Genomic DNA, 16,947 nt, shown 5'->3' with positions numbered 1-16,947 from the left:
CAGGGGGGGAAAGCAGGGGGGGGGAGGCAGAGGGGGGAAGGCGGGGGGGGAGGCAGAGAGGGGGAGGAGGATCATGAAGGGGGGAGGCAGAGGGGGGAGGCAGAGGGGGGAGGCAGAGGGGGGAGGCGGGGGGGGAAGGCAGGGGGGGAGGCAGAGGGGGGAGGCAGAGGGGGGAGGCAGAGGGGGGAAGGCAGAGGGGGGAAGGCAGAGGGGGGAAGGCGGGGGGGGAAGGCAGGGGGGGAAAGCAGGGGGGGGGAGGCAGAGGGGGGAAGGCGGGGGGGAGGCAGAGAGGGGGAGGAGGATCATGAAGGGGGGAGGCAGAGGGGGGAGGCAGAGGGGGGAGGCAGAGGGGGGAGGCGGGGGGGGAAGGCAGGGGGGGAGGCAGAGGGGGGAGGCAGAGGGGGGAGGCAGAGGGGGGAAGGCAGAGGGGGGAAGGCAGAGGGGGGAAGGCGGGGGGGGAGGCAGAGAGGGGGAGGAGGATCATGAAGGGGGGAGGCAGAGGGGGGAGGCAGAGGGGGGAGGCGGGGGGGGAAGGCAGGGGGGGGGAGGCAGAGGGGGGAGGCAGAGGGGGGAGGCAGAGGGGGGAGGCAGAGTGGGGGGGGCAGAGGGGGGGAGGAGGAGTCAGGAAGCGGGGGGGGGGGGGGGGGGGGAGTCAGGAAGGGGGGAACACACTGTTAGGTCACCCATGCGTTTCATGGACGGGTTGTCCACCTCGTCCCCGGCCGCCCGCATGGGTCCAGCCGCCAGGATGTAGTCGCGGGTCTCGTCCCGCTCACTCCCCTCGAACGAGCTGCTGTTGCTGCTCAGGCTGTTGACCGGAGACCTGCCCGTGTCCTGGGGGGCCGGCTGAGGGAGGAGGTTAGAGGGGGTGCTGCGGTCCCTGGTGGGAGAGACCGGTTCCGACTTCACGTGGACGTCCTGGCTGCTGCAAACTGTCAGCGTCGACACCTGAGGTAACTGGTTTCCCGGACCAATACTGCGAGCAAAAATACAGAGCGGTTACTGTCCATAACTCCCTCTGCCCCGTCCCCATCAAACACTCCCAGGACAGGTACAGCACGGGGTTAGATACAGAGTAAAGCTCCCTCTACACTGTCCCCATCAAACACTCCCAGGACAGGTACAGCACGGGGTTAGATACAGAGTAAAGCTCCCTCTACACTGTCCCCACCAAACACTCCCAGGACAGGTACAGCACGGGGTTAGATACAGAGTAAAGCTCCCTCTACACTGTCCCCACCAAACACTCCCAGGACAGGTACAGCACGGGGTTAGATACAGAGTAAAGCTCCCTCTACACTGTCCCCATCAAACACTCCCAGGACAGGTACAGCACGGGGTTAGATACAGAGTAAAGCTCCCTCTACACTGTCCCCATCAAACACTCCCGGGACAGGTACAGCACGGGGTTAGATACAGAGTAAAGCTCCCTCTACACTGTCCCCATCAAACACTCCCAGGACAGGTACAGCACGGGGTTAGATACAGAGTAAAGCTCCCTCTACACTGTCCCCATCAAACACTCCCGGGACAGGTACAGCACGGGGTTAGATACAGAGTAAAGCTCCCTCTACACTGTCCCCATCAAACACTCCCAGGACAGGTACAGCACGGGGTTCGATACAGAGTAAAGCTCCCTCTACACTGTCCCCATCAAACACTCCCGGGACAGGTACAGCATGGGGTTAGATACAGAGTAAAGCTCCCTCTACACTGTCCCCATCAAACACTCCCAGGACAGGTACAGCACGGGGTTAGATACAGAGTAAAGCTCCCTCTACACTGTCCCCATCAAACACTCCCAGGACAGGTACAGCACGGGGTTAGATACAGAGTAAAGCTCCCTCTACACTGTCCCCCATCAAACACCCCCAGGACAGGTACAGCACGGGGTTAGATACAGAGTAAAGCTCCCTCTACACTGTCCCCATCAAACACTCCCAGGACAGGTACAGCACGGGGTTAGATACAGAGTAAAGCTCCCTCTACACTGTCCCCATCAAACACACCCAGGACAGGTACAGCACGGGGTTAGATACAGAGTAAAGCTCCCTCTGCACTGTCCCCCCATCAAACACTCCCAGGACAGGTACAGCATGGGGTTAGATACAGAGTAAAGCTCCCTCTACACTGTCCCCCATCAAACACTCCCAGGACAGGTACAGCACGGGGTTAGATACAGAGTAAAGCTCCCTCTGCACTGTCCCCCCATCAAACACTCCCAGGACAGGTACAGCATGGGGTTAGATACAGAGTAAAGCTCCCTCGACACTGTCCCCCATCAAACACTCCCAGGACAGGTACAGCACAGGGTTAGATACAGAGTAAAGCTCCCTCTACACTGTCCCCCATCAAACACTCCCAGGACAGGTACAGCACGGGGTTAGATACAGAGTAAAGCTCCCTCTACACTGTCCCCCATCAAACACTCCCAGGACAGGTACCCCCCCCATCAGATACTTACAAGAGGTTGCTAAGCGTCGCTGGTGCCAAGTGTTGCCAAGTGGCCACGTTACCTAGCGACAGACCTCCAGGAGAGTTAAACGATTGCAGAGCAGATAAATCGGCACTGGTCAACTGGTAATCTGAAAGAGTAACGAAGTGATTGGAACGCGGCAGTGAGCGATAGAACCTCCCTCCAGAGAGAGGCCATTCGGCCCATCGAGTCTTCACCAACCACAATCCCTCCCGATCCCCATAACCCCATGTATTTACCTTGCTAATCACCCTGACACAAATGGACAATTTAACATGGCCAATCCACCTAACCTGCACACCTTTGGACACTAAGGGGCAATTTAGCATGGCCAATCCACCTAACCTGCACATCTTTGGACACTAAGGGACAATTTAGCATGGCCAATCCCCCTAACCTGCACATCTTTGGACACTAAGGGACAATTTAGCATGGCCAATCCCCCTAACCTGCACATCTTTGGACACTAAGGGACAATTTAGCACGGCCAATCCACCTAACCTGCACATCTTTGGACACTAAGGGGCAATTTAGCATGGCCAATCCACCTAACCTGCACATCTTTGGACACTAAGGGACAATTTAGCACGGCCAATCCACCCAACCCGCACATCTTTGGACACTAAGGGGCAATTTAGCATGGCCAATCCCCCTAACCTGCACATCTTTGGACACTAAGGGGCAATTTAGCATGGCCAATCCACCTAACCTGCACATCTTTGGACATTAAGGGACAATTTAGCCTGGCCAATCCACCCAACCCGCACATCTTTGGACACTAAGGGGCAATTTAGCATGGCCAATCCACCTAACCTGCACATCTTTGGACACTAAGGGACAATTTAGCACGGCCAATCCACCTAACCTGCACATCTTTGGACACTAAGGGGCAATTTAGCATGGCCAATCCACCTAACCTGCACATCTTTGGACACTAAGGGACAATTTAGCATGGCCAATCCACCTAACCTGTACATCTTTGGACACTAAGGGGCAATTTAGCCTGGCCAATCCACCCAACCCGCACATCTTTGGACACTAAGGGGCAATTTAGCATGGCCAATCCACCTAACCTGCACATCTTTGGACACTAAGGGGCAATTTAGCACGGCCAATCCACCTAACCTGCACATCTTTGGACACTAAGGGGCAATTTAGCATGGCCAATCCACCTAACCTGCACATCTTTGGACACTAAGGAACAATTTAGCATGGCCAATCCACCTAACCTGTACATCTTTGGACACTAAGGGGCAATTTAGCCTGGCCAATCCACCCAACCCGCACATCTTTGGACACTAAGGGGCAATTTAGCATGGCCAATCCCCCTAACCTGCACATCTTTGGACACTAAGGGGCAATTTAGCATGGCCAATCCACCTATCCTGCACATCTTTGGACACTAAGGGACAATTTAGCATGGCCAATCCACCTAACCTGCACATCTTTGGACACTAAGGGGCAATTTAGCATGGCCAATCCACCTAACCTGCACATCTTTGGACACTAAGGGGCAATTTAGCATGGCCAATCCACCTAACCTGCACATCTTTGGACACTAAGGGACAATTTAGCATGGCCAATCCACCTAACCTGTACATCTTTGGACACTAAGGGGCAATTTAGCCTGGCCAATCCACCCAACCCGCACATCTTTGGACACTAAGGGGCAATTTAGCATGGCCAATCCCCCTAACCTGCACATCTTTGGACACTAAGGGGCAATTTAGCATGGCCAATCCACCTAACCTGCACATCTTTGGACACTAAGGGACAATTTAGCATGGCCAATCCACCTAACCTGCACATCTTTGGACACTAAGGGACAATTTAGCATGGCCAATCCACCTAACCTGTACATCTTTGGACACTAAGGGGCAATTTAGCATGGCCAATCCACCCTAACCTACACATCTTTGGACACTAAGGGACAATTTAGCACGGCCAATCCAGGTAAGATGTGGACCGCTGCAGGATTGACGACCTCCCAGTGCTGGTGGGCTGCTGCAGGATGTCTGAGTCGATATATCACCACGCCCTCCCCCCCACCCTCACAACCCCTTCCTCGCTCCTCCCACCTTCCCCCAGCCCTCACTCACCTGTGTTGTACGTGGTAGGCATAGCTGAATACTGCAGCCCCTGGGACAGTAAGCTGGGGGTGGCGATAGAGACCACCGGGGTAGTCAGCGACTGTGCGGCCTGGGAGATGTTCAGCTGAGCGCTCTGCAGAGCAGACACAGGAAACAGTGCACAGAATCATTACTCATTCATTATCAGTGTAGGTCATATAACTGAGAGAGCAGGAAGGAGGCTCCGCACTGTGGGAGGGTCAGTGCTGAGGGAGCGCCGCACTGTGGGAGGGTCGGTGCTGAGAGAGCGCCGCACTGTGGGAGGGTCGGTGCTGAGAGAGCGCCGCACTGTGGGAGGGTCAGTGCTGAGGGAGCGCCGCACTGTGGGAGGGTCGGTGCTGAGGGAGCGCCGCACTGTGGGAGGGTCAGTGCTGAGGGAGCGCCGCACTGTGGGAGGGTCAGTGCTGAGGGAGCGCCGCACTGTGGGAGGGTCAGTGCTGAGGGAGCGCCGCACTGTGGGAGGGTCGGTGCTGAGGGAGCGCCGCACTGTGGGAGGGTCGGTGCTGAGGGAGCGCCGCACTGTGGGAGGGTCGGTGCTGAGGGAGCGCCGCACTGTGGGAGGGTCGGTGCTGAGGGAGCGCCGCACTGTGGGAGGGTCGGTGCTGAGGGAGCGCCGCACTGTGGGAGGGTCGGTGCTGAGAGAGCGCCGCACTGTGGGAGGGTCGGTGCTGAGGGAGCGCCGCACTGTGGGAGGGTCGGTGCTGAGGGAGCGCCGCACTGTGGGAGGGTCAGTGCTGAGGGAGCGCCGCACTGTGGGAGGGTCGGTGCTGAGAGAGCGCCGCACTGTGGGAGGGTCGGTGCTGAGGGAGCGCCGCACTGTGGGAGGGTCAGTGCTGAGGGAGCACCGCACTGTGGGAAGGTCAGTGCTGAGGGAGTGCCGCACTGTGGGAGGGTCAGTGCTGAAGGAGCGTCGCACTGTGGGAAGGTCAGTGCTGAGGGAGTGCTGCACTGTGGGAGGGTCAGTGCTGAGGGAGCGCCGCACTGTGGGAGGGTCAGTGCTGAGGGAGCGCCGCACTGTGGGAGGGTCAGTGCTGAGGGAGTGCCGCACTGTGGGAGGGTCAGTGCTGAGGGAGCACCGCACTGTGGGAGGGTCAGTGCTGAGGGAGCGCCGCACTGTGGGAGGGTCAGTGCTGAGGGAGGGTCTGTGCTGAGGGAGGGTCTGTGCTGAGGGAGCGCTGCACTGTGGGAGGGTGAGTGCTGAGGGAGCGCCGCACTGTGGGAGGGTCAGTGCTGAGGGAGCGCCGCACTGTGGGTCAGTGCTGAGGGAGTGCCGCACTGTGGGGGGGTCAGTGCTGAGGGAGCGCCGCACTGTGGGAGGGTCAGTGCTGAGGGAGCGCCGCACTGTGGGAGGGTCAGTGCTGAGGGAGCGCCGCACTGTGGGAGGGTCAGTGCTGAGGGAGCGCCGCACTGTGGGTCAGTGCTGAGGGAGCGCCGCACTGTGGGTCAGTGCTGAGGGAGCGCCGCACTGTGGGAGGGTCAGTGCTGAGGGAGCACCGCACTGTGGGAAGGTCAGTGCTGAGGGAGTGCCGCACTGTGGGAGGGTCAGTGCTGAGGGAGCGCCGCACTGTGGGAAGGTCAGTGCTGAGGGAGTGCCGCACTGTGGGAGGATCAGTGCTGAGGGAGCGCCGCACTGTGGGAGGGTCAGTGCTGAGGGAGCGCCGCACTGTGGGAGGGTCAGTGCTGAGGGAGTGCCGCACTGTGGGAGGGTCAGTGCTGAGGGAGCACCGCACTGTGGGAGGGTCAGTGCTGAGGGAGCGCCGCACTGTGGGAGGGTCAGTGCTGAGGGAGGGTCTGTGCTGAGGGAGGGTCTGTGCTGAGGGAGCGCTGCACTGTGGGAGGGTGAGTGCTGAGGGAGCGCCGCACTGTGGGAGGGTCAGTGCTGAGGGAGCGCCGCACTGTGGGTCAGTGCTGAGGGAGTGCCGCACTGTGGGAGGGTCAGTGCTGAGGGAGTGCCGCACTGTGGGAGGGTCAGTGCTGAGGGAGCGCCGCACTGTGGGAAGGTCAGTGCTGAGGGAGTGCCGCACTGTGGGAGGGTCAGTGCTGAGGGAGCGCCGCACTGTGGGAGGGTCAGTGCTGAGGGAGCGCCGCACTGCGGGAGGGTCAGTGCTGAGGGAGTGCCGCACTGTGGGAGGGTCAGTGCTGAGGGAGCACCGCACTGTGGGAGGGTCAGTGCTGAGGGAGCGCCGCACTGTGGGAGGGTCAGTGCTGAGGGAGGGTCTGTGCTGAGGGAGGGTCTGTGCTGAGGGAGCGCTGCACTGTGGGAGGGTGAGTGCTGAGGGAGCGCCGCACTGTGGGAGGGTCAGTGCTGAGGGAGCGCCGCACTGTGGGTCAGTGCTGAGGGAGTGCCGCACTGTGGGGGGGTCAGTGCTGAGGGAGCGCCGCACTGTGGGAGGGTCAGTGCTGAGGGAGCGCCGCACTGTGGGAGGGTCAGTGCTGAGGGAACGCCGCACTGTGGGTCAGTGCTGAGGGAGCGCCGCACTGTGGGTCAGTGCTGAGGGAGCGCCGCACTGTGGGAGGGTCAGTGCTGAGGGAGCACCGCACTGTGGGAAGGTCAGTGCTGAGGGAGTGCCGCACTGTGGGAGGGTCAGTGCTGAGGGAGCGCCGCACTGTGGGAAGGTCAGTGCTGAGGGAGTGCCGCACTGTGGGAGGGTCAGTGCTGAGGGAGCGCCGCACTGTGGGAGGGTCAGTGCTGAGGGAGCGCCGCACTGTGGGAGGGTCAGTGCTGAGGGAGTGCCGCACTGTGGGAGGGTCAGTGCTGAGGGAGCACCGCACTGTGGGAGGGTCAGTGCTGAGGGAGCGCCGCACTGTGGGAGGGTCAGTGCTGAGGGAGGGTCTGTGCTGAGGGAGGGTCTGTGCTGAGGGAGCGCTGCACTGTGGGAGGGTGAGTGCTGAGGGAGCGCCGCACTGTGGGAGGGTCAGTGCTGAGGGAGCGCCGCACTGTGGGTCAGTGCTAAGGGAGTGCCGCACTGTGGGAGGGTCAGTGCTGAGGGAGCGCCGCACTGTGGGAGGGTCAGTGCTGAGGGAGCGCCGCACTGTGGGAGGGTCAGTGCTGAGGGAGCGCCGCACTGTGGGAGGGTCAGTGCTGAGGGAGCGCCGCACTGTGGGAGGGTCAGTGCTGAGGGAGCGCCGCACTGTGGGAGGGTCAGTGCTGAGGGAGCGCCGCACTGTGGGAGGGTCAGTGCTGAGGGAGCACCGCACTGTGGGAGGATCAGTGCTGAGGGAGCGCCGCACTGTGGGAGGGTCAGTGCTGAGGGAGCGCCGCACTGTGGGAGGGTCAGTGCTGAGGGAGCACCGCACTGTGGGTCAGTGCTGAGGGAGCGCCGCACTGTGGGTCAGTGCTGAGGGAGCGCCGCACTGTGGGAGGGTCAGTGCTGAGGGAGCGCCGCACTGTGGGTCAGTGCTGAGGGAGCGCCGCACTGTGGGAGGGTCAGTGTGAAAGCCCCCTGTTGATGAACGGAGTGAGTGTGTCCCGGGCTGTGTGATGTGTTGCTTGTCGAGTGTTTTGGTCAATCAGTGTCACTGACTCTGTGTGAAGGGGCACGCTGCCACCTGCTGGACTCCTGGTTATTGCGGCTCTGAGCTGGGAATCTGATGGGGAGATGCCGGCGTTGGACTGGGGTGAACACAGTAAGAAGTCTCACAACACCAGGTTAAAGTCCAACAGGTTTGTTTGGTAGCAAATACCATTCGCTTTCGGAGCAGAGCTCCTTCGTCAGATGGAGTGGATATCTGTTCTCAAACAGGGCACAGACACAGAAATCAAATTACAGAATACTGATTAGAATGCAATTAGAATGTGGGGGAGCACTTCAGCAGTCACGGGCATTCAGCCCCGGGTCCCCAGGCAAGCGCCCTCCAAGGCGGCCTCCACGACACACGACAGCGCAGAGTCGCTGAGCAAAGGGAATCTGGCTCACCATTCACTGCCTGTTCACACAAACCAACTCACTCCCAATGAGGAAAACACACACTCAACTGGGCTCCACACTTGGCATTGAGGTAAGCACTCTGTCTGTATCTGTCTCCCTTTCTGTCCTCTCTCTCTCTCTCTCTCTCGCTGTCTCTGTCCCTCCCTCTCTCATTCTCTGTCTCTCTCTGTACCTCTGCCCCCATCTCAGTCTCTCTCCCTCTCTCTCTGTCTGTTTCTCTCTCTCTCTCCATCTGTCTCTCTCCTTTCCTCTCTCTCTCTCTCCATCTGTCTCTCTTCTTCACTCTCTGTCTCTCTCTCCCTCTCTCTGCCCCCTCTCTCTGTCCTCACTCTCTCTCCGTCCTCTCTCTCTCTGTCCTCACTCTCTCACCGTCCTCTCTCTCTCTCTCTGTCCTCACTCTCTCTCCGTCCTCACTCTCTCTCTCTCTCTCTCACTGTCTCTCCCTGTCTCTGTCTCTCTCTCTCCCTGCCTCTCTCTTTCACTGTCTGTCTCTCTCACTCTCTCACTGTCTCTCTCTCTCTCTCTCTCTCTCACTGTCTCTCTCTCTCTCTCACTGTCTCTCTCTCACTGTCTCTCTCTCTCTCTCTCTCTCACACTGTCTCTCTCTCTCTCACTCTCTCTCTCACTCTCTCTCTCTCTCTCTCACTGTCTCTCTCTCTCACTGTCTCTCTCTCTCTCTCTCACTGTCTCTCTCTCACTGTCTCTCTCTCTCTCTCTCTCTCACACTGTCTCTCTCTCTCTCACTCTCTCTCTCACTGTCTCTCTCTCTCACTGTCTCTCTCTCTCTCTCTCACCTGTCTCTCTCTCTCACCTGTCTCTCTCTCTCACCTGTCTCTCTCTCTCTCTCACCTGTCTCTCTCTCTCTCTCACTGTCTCTCTCTCTCTCTCTCACTGTCTCTCTCTCACCTGTCTCTCTCTCTCTCTCACCTGTCTCTCTCTCTCTCTCTCACCTGTCTCTCTCTCTCTCTCACCTGTCTCTCTCTCTCTCTCACCTATCTCTCTCTCTCTGTCTCTCTGTCTCTCTGTGTCTCTCTCTCTCTGTGTGTGTCTCTCTCTCTGTGTGTCTCTCTCTCTGTGTGTCTCTCTCTCTCTGTGTCTCTCTCTCTCTCTCTCTCCCTCTCTCTCTCTCTGGGAGTTGGGAAGTTGCGGGTACAAGCCATCCAGCTCCAGAGCGCTGACCCCCTGATCCAGGCTGAAGCTGGTTCAGAGAGAGAGAGAGAGAGAGAGCTGTGCCGCCAGCACTGTAATCCTGCCGTGCGGATGCTGAGTGGTGGCTCCCGTGTGGCCTCTGGGCTGGGAGTCAACAAGAGAGGAGACTGGAGTTGGGGGGGGGGCGTTCTCCCGGAACGGAATATTTCACCCCTCGATAGATATCGCTGAACCGCCAGGTGATGCAGGTCAGTCTCGCCCGGCTGTCTGTGGGAGCGTGCAGTCAGTACAATGGTCACTGCACTTTCCACAGCACAGCAATGATCAATAGATGAGTCAGGTGTGAGTGGGATTGGGAAACTGGTATCTCTGCTCCAACCTCAGGGGAGGCGGGAATGGAGGATGTGTTTCACAGAGAGAGAGATTCCCATATTGGCATTCCATACTATTAATCTCCAGGGCCAGCACTCACCAATTGTAGATCTTCCTCTGTCTGGAAGCATGGAACAGTTTGAGACACACACACAGTTAGCAGCAAGCAAAGGGAACACAACTTCCGAATAGCACTCCTTTCCCAGATCGCTCTACACTGTCCCCCATCAAACACTCCCAGGGCAGGTACAGCACGGGGTTAGATACAGGGTAAAGCTCCCTCTACACTGTCCCCATCAAACACTCCCAGGGCAGGTACAGCACGGGGTTAGATACAGAGTAAAGCTCCCTCTACACTGTCCCCCATCAAACACTCCCAGGGCAGGTACAGCACGGGGTTAGATACAGGGTAAAGCTCCCTCTACACTGTCCCCATCAAACACTCCCAGGACAGGTACAGCACGGAGTTAGATACAAAGTAAAGCTCCCTCTACACTGTCCCCATCAAACACTCCCAGGACAGGTACAGCACGGGGTTAGATACAGAGTAAAGCTCCCTCTGCACTGTCCCCCATCAAACACTCCCAGGACAGGTACAGCACGGAGTTAGATACAAAGTAAAGCTCCCTCTACACTGTCCCCATCAAACACTCCCAGGACAGGTACAGCACGGAGTTAGATACAAAGTAAAGCTCCCTCTACACTGTCCCCATCAAACACTCCCAGGACAGGTACAGCAAGGGGTTAGATACAGAGCAAACCTCCCCGACACTGTCCCCCATCAAACAATCCCAGGACACGTAAAGCACAGGGTTGGATACAGAGTAAAGCTCCCTCCACACTGTCCCCTATCAAACAGTCCTAGGACAGGTAAAGCACGGGGTGAGATACAGAGTAAAGCCCCCTCTACACTGTCCCCATCAAACACTCCCAGGACAGGGACAGCACGGGGTTAAATACAGAGGAAAGCTCCCCCTACACTGCCCCCATCAAACTCTCCCAGGGCAGGTACAGCACGGGGTTAGCTACAGAGTAAAGCTTCCTCTACACAGTCCCCATGAAACACTCCCAGGACAGGTACAGCGCGGGGTTAGATACAGAGTAAAGCTCCCTCTACACTGTCCACATCAAACACTCCCAGGACAGGTACAGCACGGGGTTAGATACAGAGTAAAGCTCCCTCTACACCGTCCCCCATCAAACACTCCCAGGACAGGTACAGCACGGGGTTAGATACAGAGGAAAGCTCCCTCTACACTGTCCCCCATCAAACACTCCCAGGACAGGTACAGCACGGGGTTAGATACAGAGTAAAGCTCCCTCTACACTGTCCCCATCAAACACTCCCAGGACAGGTACAGCGCGGGGTTAGATACAGAGTAAAGTTCCCTCTACACTGTCCACATCAAACACTCCCAGGACAGGTAAAGCACGGGGTTAGATACAGAGTAAAGCTCCCTCTACACTGTCCCCCGTCAAACACTCCCAGGACAGGTACAGCATGGGGTTAGATACAGAGTAAAGCTCCCTCTACACTGTCCCCCATCAAACACTCCCAGGACAGGTACAGCACGGGGTTAGATACAGAGTAAAGCTCCCTCTACACTGTCCCCCCATCAAACACTCCCAGGACAGGTACAGCACGGAGTTAGATACAAAGTAAAGCTCCCTCTACACTGTCCCCATCAAACACTCCCAGGACAGGTACAGCACGGGGTTAGATACAGAGTAAAGCTCCCTCTACACTGTCCCCCCATCAAACACTCCCAGGACAGGTACAGCACGGAGTTAGATACAAAGTAAAGCTCCCTCTACACTGTCCCCATCAAACACTCCCAGGACAGGTACAGCACGGGGTTAGATACAGAGTAAAGCTCCCTCTACACTGTCCCCCCATCAAACACTCCCAGGACAGGTACAGCACGGAGATAGATACAAAGTAAAGCTCCCTCTACACTGTCCCCATCAAACACTCCCAGGACAGGTAAAGCACGGGGTTGGATACAGAGTAAAGCTCCCTCCACACTGTCCCCTATCAAACAGTCCTAGGACAGGTAAAGCACGGGGTGAGATACAGAGTAAAGCCCCCTCTACACTGTCCCCATCAAACACTCCCAGGACAGGGACAGCACGGGGTTAAATACAGAGGAAAGCTCCCCCTACACTGCCCCCATCAAACTCTCCCAGGACAGGGACAGCACAGGGTTAGATACAGAGGAAAGCTCCGTCTACTCTCTCCCCATCAAACACTCCCAGGACAGGTACAGCACGGGGTTAGATACAGAGTAAAGCTCCCTCTACACTGTCCCCATCAAACACTCCCAGGACAGGTACAGCACGGGGTTAGATACAGAGTAAAGCTCCCTCTACACTGTCCCCAACAAACACTCCCAGGACAGGTACAGCACGGGGTTAGATACAGAGTAAAGCTCCCTCTACACTGTCCCCCATCAAACACTCCCAGGACAGGTACAGCACGGGGTTAGATACAGAGTAAAGCTCCCTCTACACTGTCCCCCATCAAACACTCCCAGGACAGGTACAGCACGGGGTTAGATACAGAGTAAAGCTCCCTCTACACTGTCCCCCATCAAACACTCCCAGGACAGGTACAGCACAGGGTTAGATACATAGTAAAGCTCCCTCTATACTGTCCCCCATCAAACACTCCCAGGACAGGTACAGCACGGGGGTGGATACAGAGTAAAGCTCCCTCTACACTGTCCCCATCAAACACTCCCAGGACAGGTACAGCACGGCGTTAGATACAGTGTAAAGCTCCCTCTATACTGTCCCCCATCAAACACTCCCACGACAGGTACAGCACGGGGTTAGATACAGAGTAAAGCTCCCTCTACACTGTCCCCATCAAACACACCCAGGACAGGGACAGCACGGGGTTAGATACAGAGTAAAGCTCCCTCTACACTGTCCCCCATCAAACACTCCCAGGACAGGTACAGCACGGGGTTAGATACAGAGTAAAGCTCCCTCTACACTGTCCCCATCAAACACTCCCAGGACAGGTACAGCACGGGGTTCGATACATAGTAAAGCTCCCTCTATACTGTCCCCCATCAAACACTCCCAGGACAGGTACAGCACGGGGTTAGATACAGAGTAAAGCTCCCTCTACACTGTCCCCATCAAACACACCCAGGACAGGGACAGCACGGGGTTAGATACAGAGTAAAGCTCCCTCTACACTGTCCCCCATCAAACACTCCCAGGACAGGTACAGCACGGGGTTAGATACAGAGTAAAGCTCCCTCTACACTGTCCCCCATCAAACACTCCCAGGACAGGTACAGCACGGGGTTAGATACAGAGTAAAGCTCCCTCTACACGGTCCCCCATCAAACACTCCCAGGACAGGTACAGCACGGGGTTAGATACAGAGTAAAGCTCCCTCTACACTGTCCCCCATCAAACACTCCCAGGACAGGTACAGCACGGGGTTAGATACAGAGTAAAGCTCCCTCTACACTGACCCCCATCAAACACTCCCAGGACAGGTACAGCACGGGGTAAGGTACAGAGTAAAGCGCCCTCTATACTGTCCCCCATCAAACACTCCCAGGACAGGTACAGCATGGGGTTAGATACAGAGTAAAGCTCCCTCTACACTGTCCCCATCAAACACTCCCAGGACAGGTACAGCATGGGGTTAGATACAGAGTAAAGCTCCCTCTACACTGTCCCCATCAAACACTCCCAGGACAGGTACAGCACGGGGTTAGATACAGAGTAAAGCTCCCTCTACACTGTCCCCCATCAAACACTCCCAGGACAGGTACAGCACAGGGTTAGATACAGAGTAAAGCTCCCTCTACACTGTCCCCATCAAACACTCCCAGGACAGGTACAGCACGGGGTTAGATACAGAGGAAAGCTCCCTCTACACTGTCCCCCATCAAACACTCCCAGGACAGGTACAGCACGGGGTTAGATACAGAGTAAAGCTCCCTCTACACTGTCCCCATCAAACACTCCCAGGACAGGTACAGCACGGGGTTAGATACAGAGTAAAGCTCCCTCTACACTGTCCCCAACAAACACTCCCAGGACAGGTACAGCACGGGGTTAGATACAGAGTAAAGCTCCCTCTACACTGTCCCCCATCAAACACTCCCAGGACAGGTACAGCACGGGGTTAGATACAGAGTAAAGCTCCCTCTACACTGTCCCCCATCAAACACTCCCAGGACAGGTACAGCACGGGGTTAGATACAGAGTAAAGCTCCCTCTACACTGTCCCCCATCAAACACTCCCAGGACAGGTACAGCACAGGGTTAGATACATAGTAAAGCTCCCTCTATACTGTCCCCCATCAAACACTCCCAGGACAGGTACAGCACGGGGTTAGATACAGAGTAAAGCTCCCTCTACACTGTCCCCATCAAACACTCCCAGGACAGGTACAGCACGGGGTTAGATACAGTGTAAAGCTCCCTCTATACTGTCCCCCATCAAACACTCCCACGACAGGTACAGCACGGGGTTAGATACAGAGTAAAGCTCCCTCTACACTGTCCCCATCAAACACACCCAGGACAGGGACAGCACGGGGTTAGATACAGAGTAAAGCTCCCTCTACACTGTCCCCCATCAAACACTCCCAGGACAGGTACAGCACGGGGTTAGATACAGAGTAAAGCTCCCTCTACACTGTCCCCATCAAACACTCCCAGGACAGGTACAGCACGGGGTTCGATACATAGTAAAGCTCCCTCTATACTGTCCCCCATCAAACACTCCCAGGACAGGTACAGCACGGGGTTAGATACAGAGTAAAGCTCCCTCTACACTGTCCCCATCAAACACACCCAGGACAGGGACAGCACGGGGTTAGATACAGAGTAAAGCTCCCTCTACACTGTCCCCCATCAAACACTCCCAGGACAGGTACAGCACGGGGTTAGATACAGAGTAAAGCTCCCTCTACACTGTCCCCCATCAAACACTCCCAGGACAGGTACAGCACGGGGTTAGATACAGAGTAAAGCTCCCTCTACACGGTCCCCCATCAAACACTCCCAGGACAGGTACAGCACGGGGTTAGATACAGAGTAAAGCTCCCTCTACACTGTCCCCCATCAAACACTCCCAGGACAGGTACAGCACGGGGTTAGATACAGAGTAAAGCTCCCTCTACACTGACCCCCATCAAACACTCCCAGGACAGGTACAGCACGGGGTAAGGTACAGAGTAAAGCGCCCTCTATACTGTCCCCCATCAAACACTCCCAGGACAGGTACAGCATGGGGTTAGATACAGAGTAAAGCTCCCTCTACACTGTCCCCATCAAACACTCCCAGGACAGGTACAGCACGGGGTTAGATACAGAGTAAAGCTCCCTCTACACTGTCCCCCATCAAACACTCCCAGGACAGGTACAGCACAGGGTTAGATACAGAGTAAAGCTCCCTCTACACTGTCCCCATCAAACACTCCCAGGACAGGTACAGCACGGGGTTAGATACAGAGTAAAGCTCCCTCTACACTGTCCCCATCAAACACTCCCAGGACAGGTACAGCACGGGGTTAGATACAGAGTAAAGCTCCCTCTACACTGTCCCCATCAAACACTCCCAGGACAGGTACAGCACGGGGTTAGATACAGAGTAAAGCTCCCTCTACACTGTCCCCATCAAACACTCCCAGGACAGGTACAGCACGGGGTTAGATACAGAGTAAAGCTCCCTCTACACTGTCCCCCATCAAACACTCCCAGGACAGGTACAGCACGGGGTTAGATACAGAGTAAAGCTCCCTCTACACTGTCCCCCATCAAACACTCCCAGGACAGGTACAGCACGGGGTTAGATACAGAATAAAGCTCCCTCCACATTGTCGATCGGTACTTACCAGCGAACCCATCATGCCCTTGTTGTGTGCGGTGATGACGCGGAGGTCGGGTTTGCGATTGTTGGTGACAGAGAGCTGTGACAGGGGTGGTGGAGACTTTGGCGACATGGCCTTGTTCAGGCTGCTGGTGGACACGAGGCCCGGTGACGCCCTCTGGTTAATATAACCGTTCCCTGAGGAGGAGCAGATACAGGGTCAACTGGGGAATCCATGGCCACAGGTCACCATCTCAGCCCCCTACACCCCCTCCCTATCTCTGTAACTTCCTGCAGCTCCTACACCCCCTCCCTATCTCTGTAACTTCCTGCAGCTCCTACACCCCCTCCCTATCTCTGTAACCCCCTCCAGCCCCTACACCCCCTCCCTATCTCTGTAACCCCCTCCAGCCCCTACACTCCCCTCCCTATCTCTGTAACCTCCTCCAGCCACCTACACCCCCTCCCTATCTCTGTAACCCCCTCCAGCCCCTACACCCCCTCCCTATCTCTGTAACCCCCTCCAGCCCCTACACCCCCTCCCTATCTCTGTAACCTCCTCCAGCCTCAACAGCCCCTCCCTATCGCTGTAACCCCCTCCAGCCCCTACACCCCCTCCCTATCACTGTAACCACCTCCAATCCCTACACCCCCTCCCTATTTCTGTAACCCCCTCCAGCCCCGACACCCTCTCCCTATCTCTGTAACCTCCTCCAGCCCCTGCACCCCCTCCCTATCTCTGTAACCTCCTCTAGCCCCTACACCCCCTCCCTATCTCTGCAACCTCCTCCAGCCCCCTACACCCCTCCCTATCTCTGTAACCACCTCCAGTCCCCTACACCCCTCCCTATCTCTATAACCCCCTCCAGCCCCTACACCCCCTCCCTATCTCTGTAACCCGCTCCAGCCCCCTACACCCCCTCCCTATCTCTGTAACCACCTCCAGTCCCCTACACCCCTCCCTATCTCTGTAAACTCCTCCATGCCCTACACCCCCCTCCCTATCTCTGTAACCTCCTCCAGCCCCTACACCCCCTCCCTATCTCT

General features: G+C 56.9%; 1 protein-coding gene across 1 annotated transcript; it reads right to left on the bottom strand.

Annotated features, from left to right (window-relative positions):
• Positions 1 to 290: 290 nt before the first annotated feature.
• LOC144490608 (myocyte-specific enhancer factor 2A-like) lies at positions 291 to 16,098 on the bottom strand (the record flags this gene model as incomplete). The annotated part of the gene is made up of 4 exons (XM_078208318.1): positions 291 to 976; positions 2,465 to 2,585; positions 4,576 to 4,699; positions 15,926 to 16,098. Coding segments are annotated over 4 exons (773 nt in total), but the record flags the coding sequence as incomplete, so codon positions are not given.
• Positions 16,099 to 16,947: the final 849 nt, after the last annotated feature.

Source organism: Mustelus asterias, unplaced genomic scaffold (genome assembly GCF_964213995.1).
Source record: "Mustelus asterias unplaced genomic scaffold, sMusAst1.hap1.1 HAP1_SCAFFOLD_3491, whole genome shotgun sequence".
Classification (NCBI taxonomy): domain Eukaryota; kingdom Metazoa; phylum Chordata; class Chondrichthyes; order Carcharhiniformes; family Triakidae; genus Mustelus; species Mustelus asterias.
This window is presented reverse-complemented; position numbering and strand designations above follow the sequence as displayed.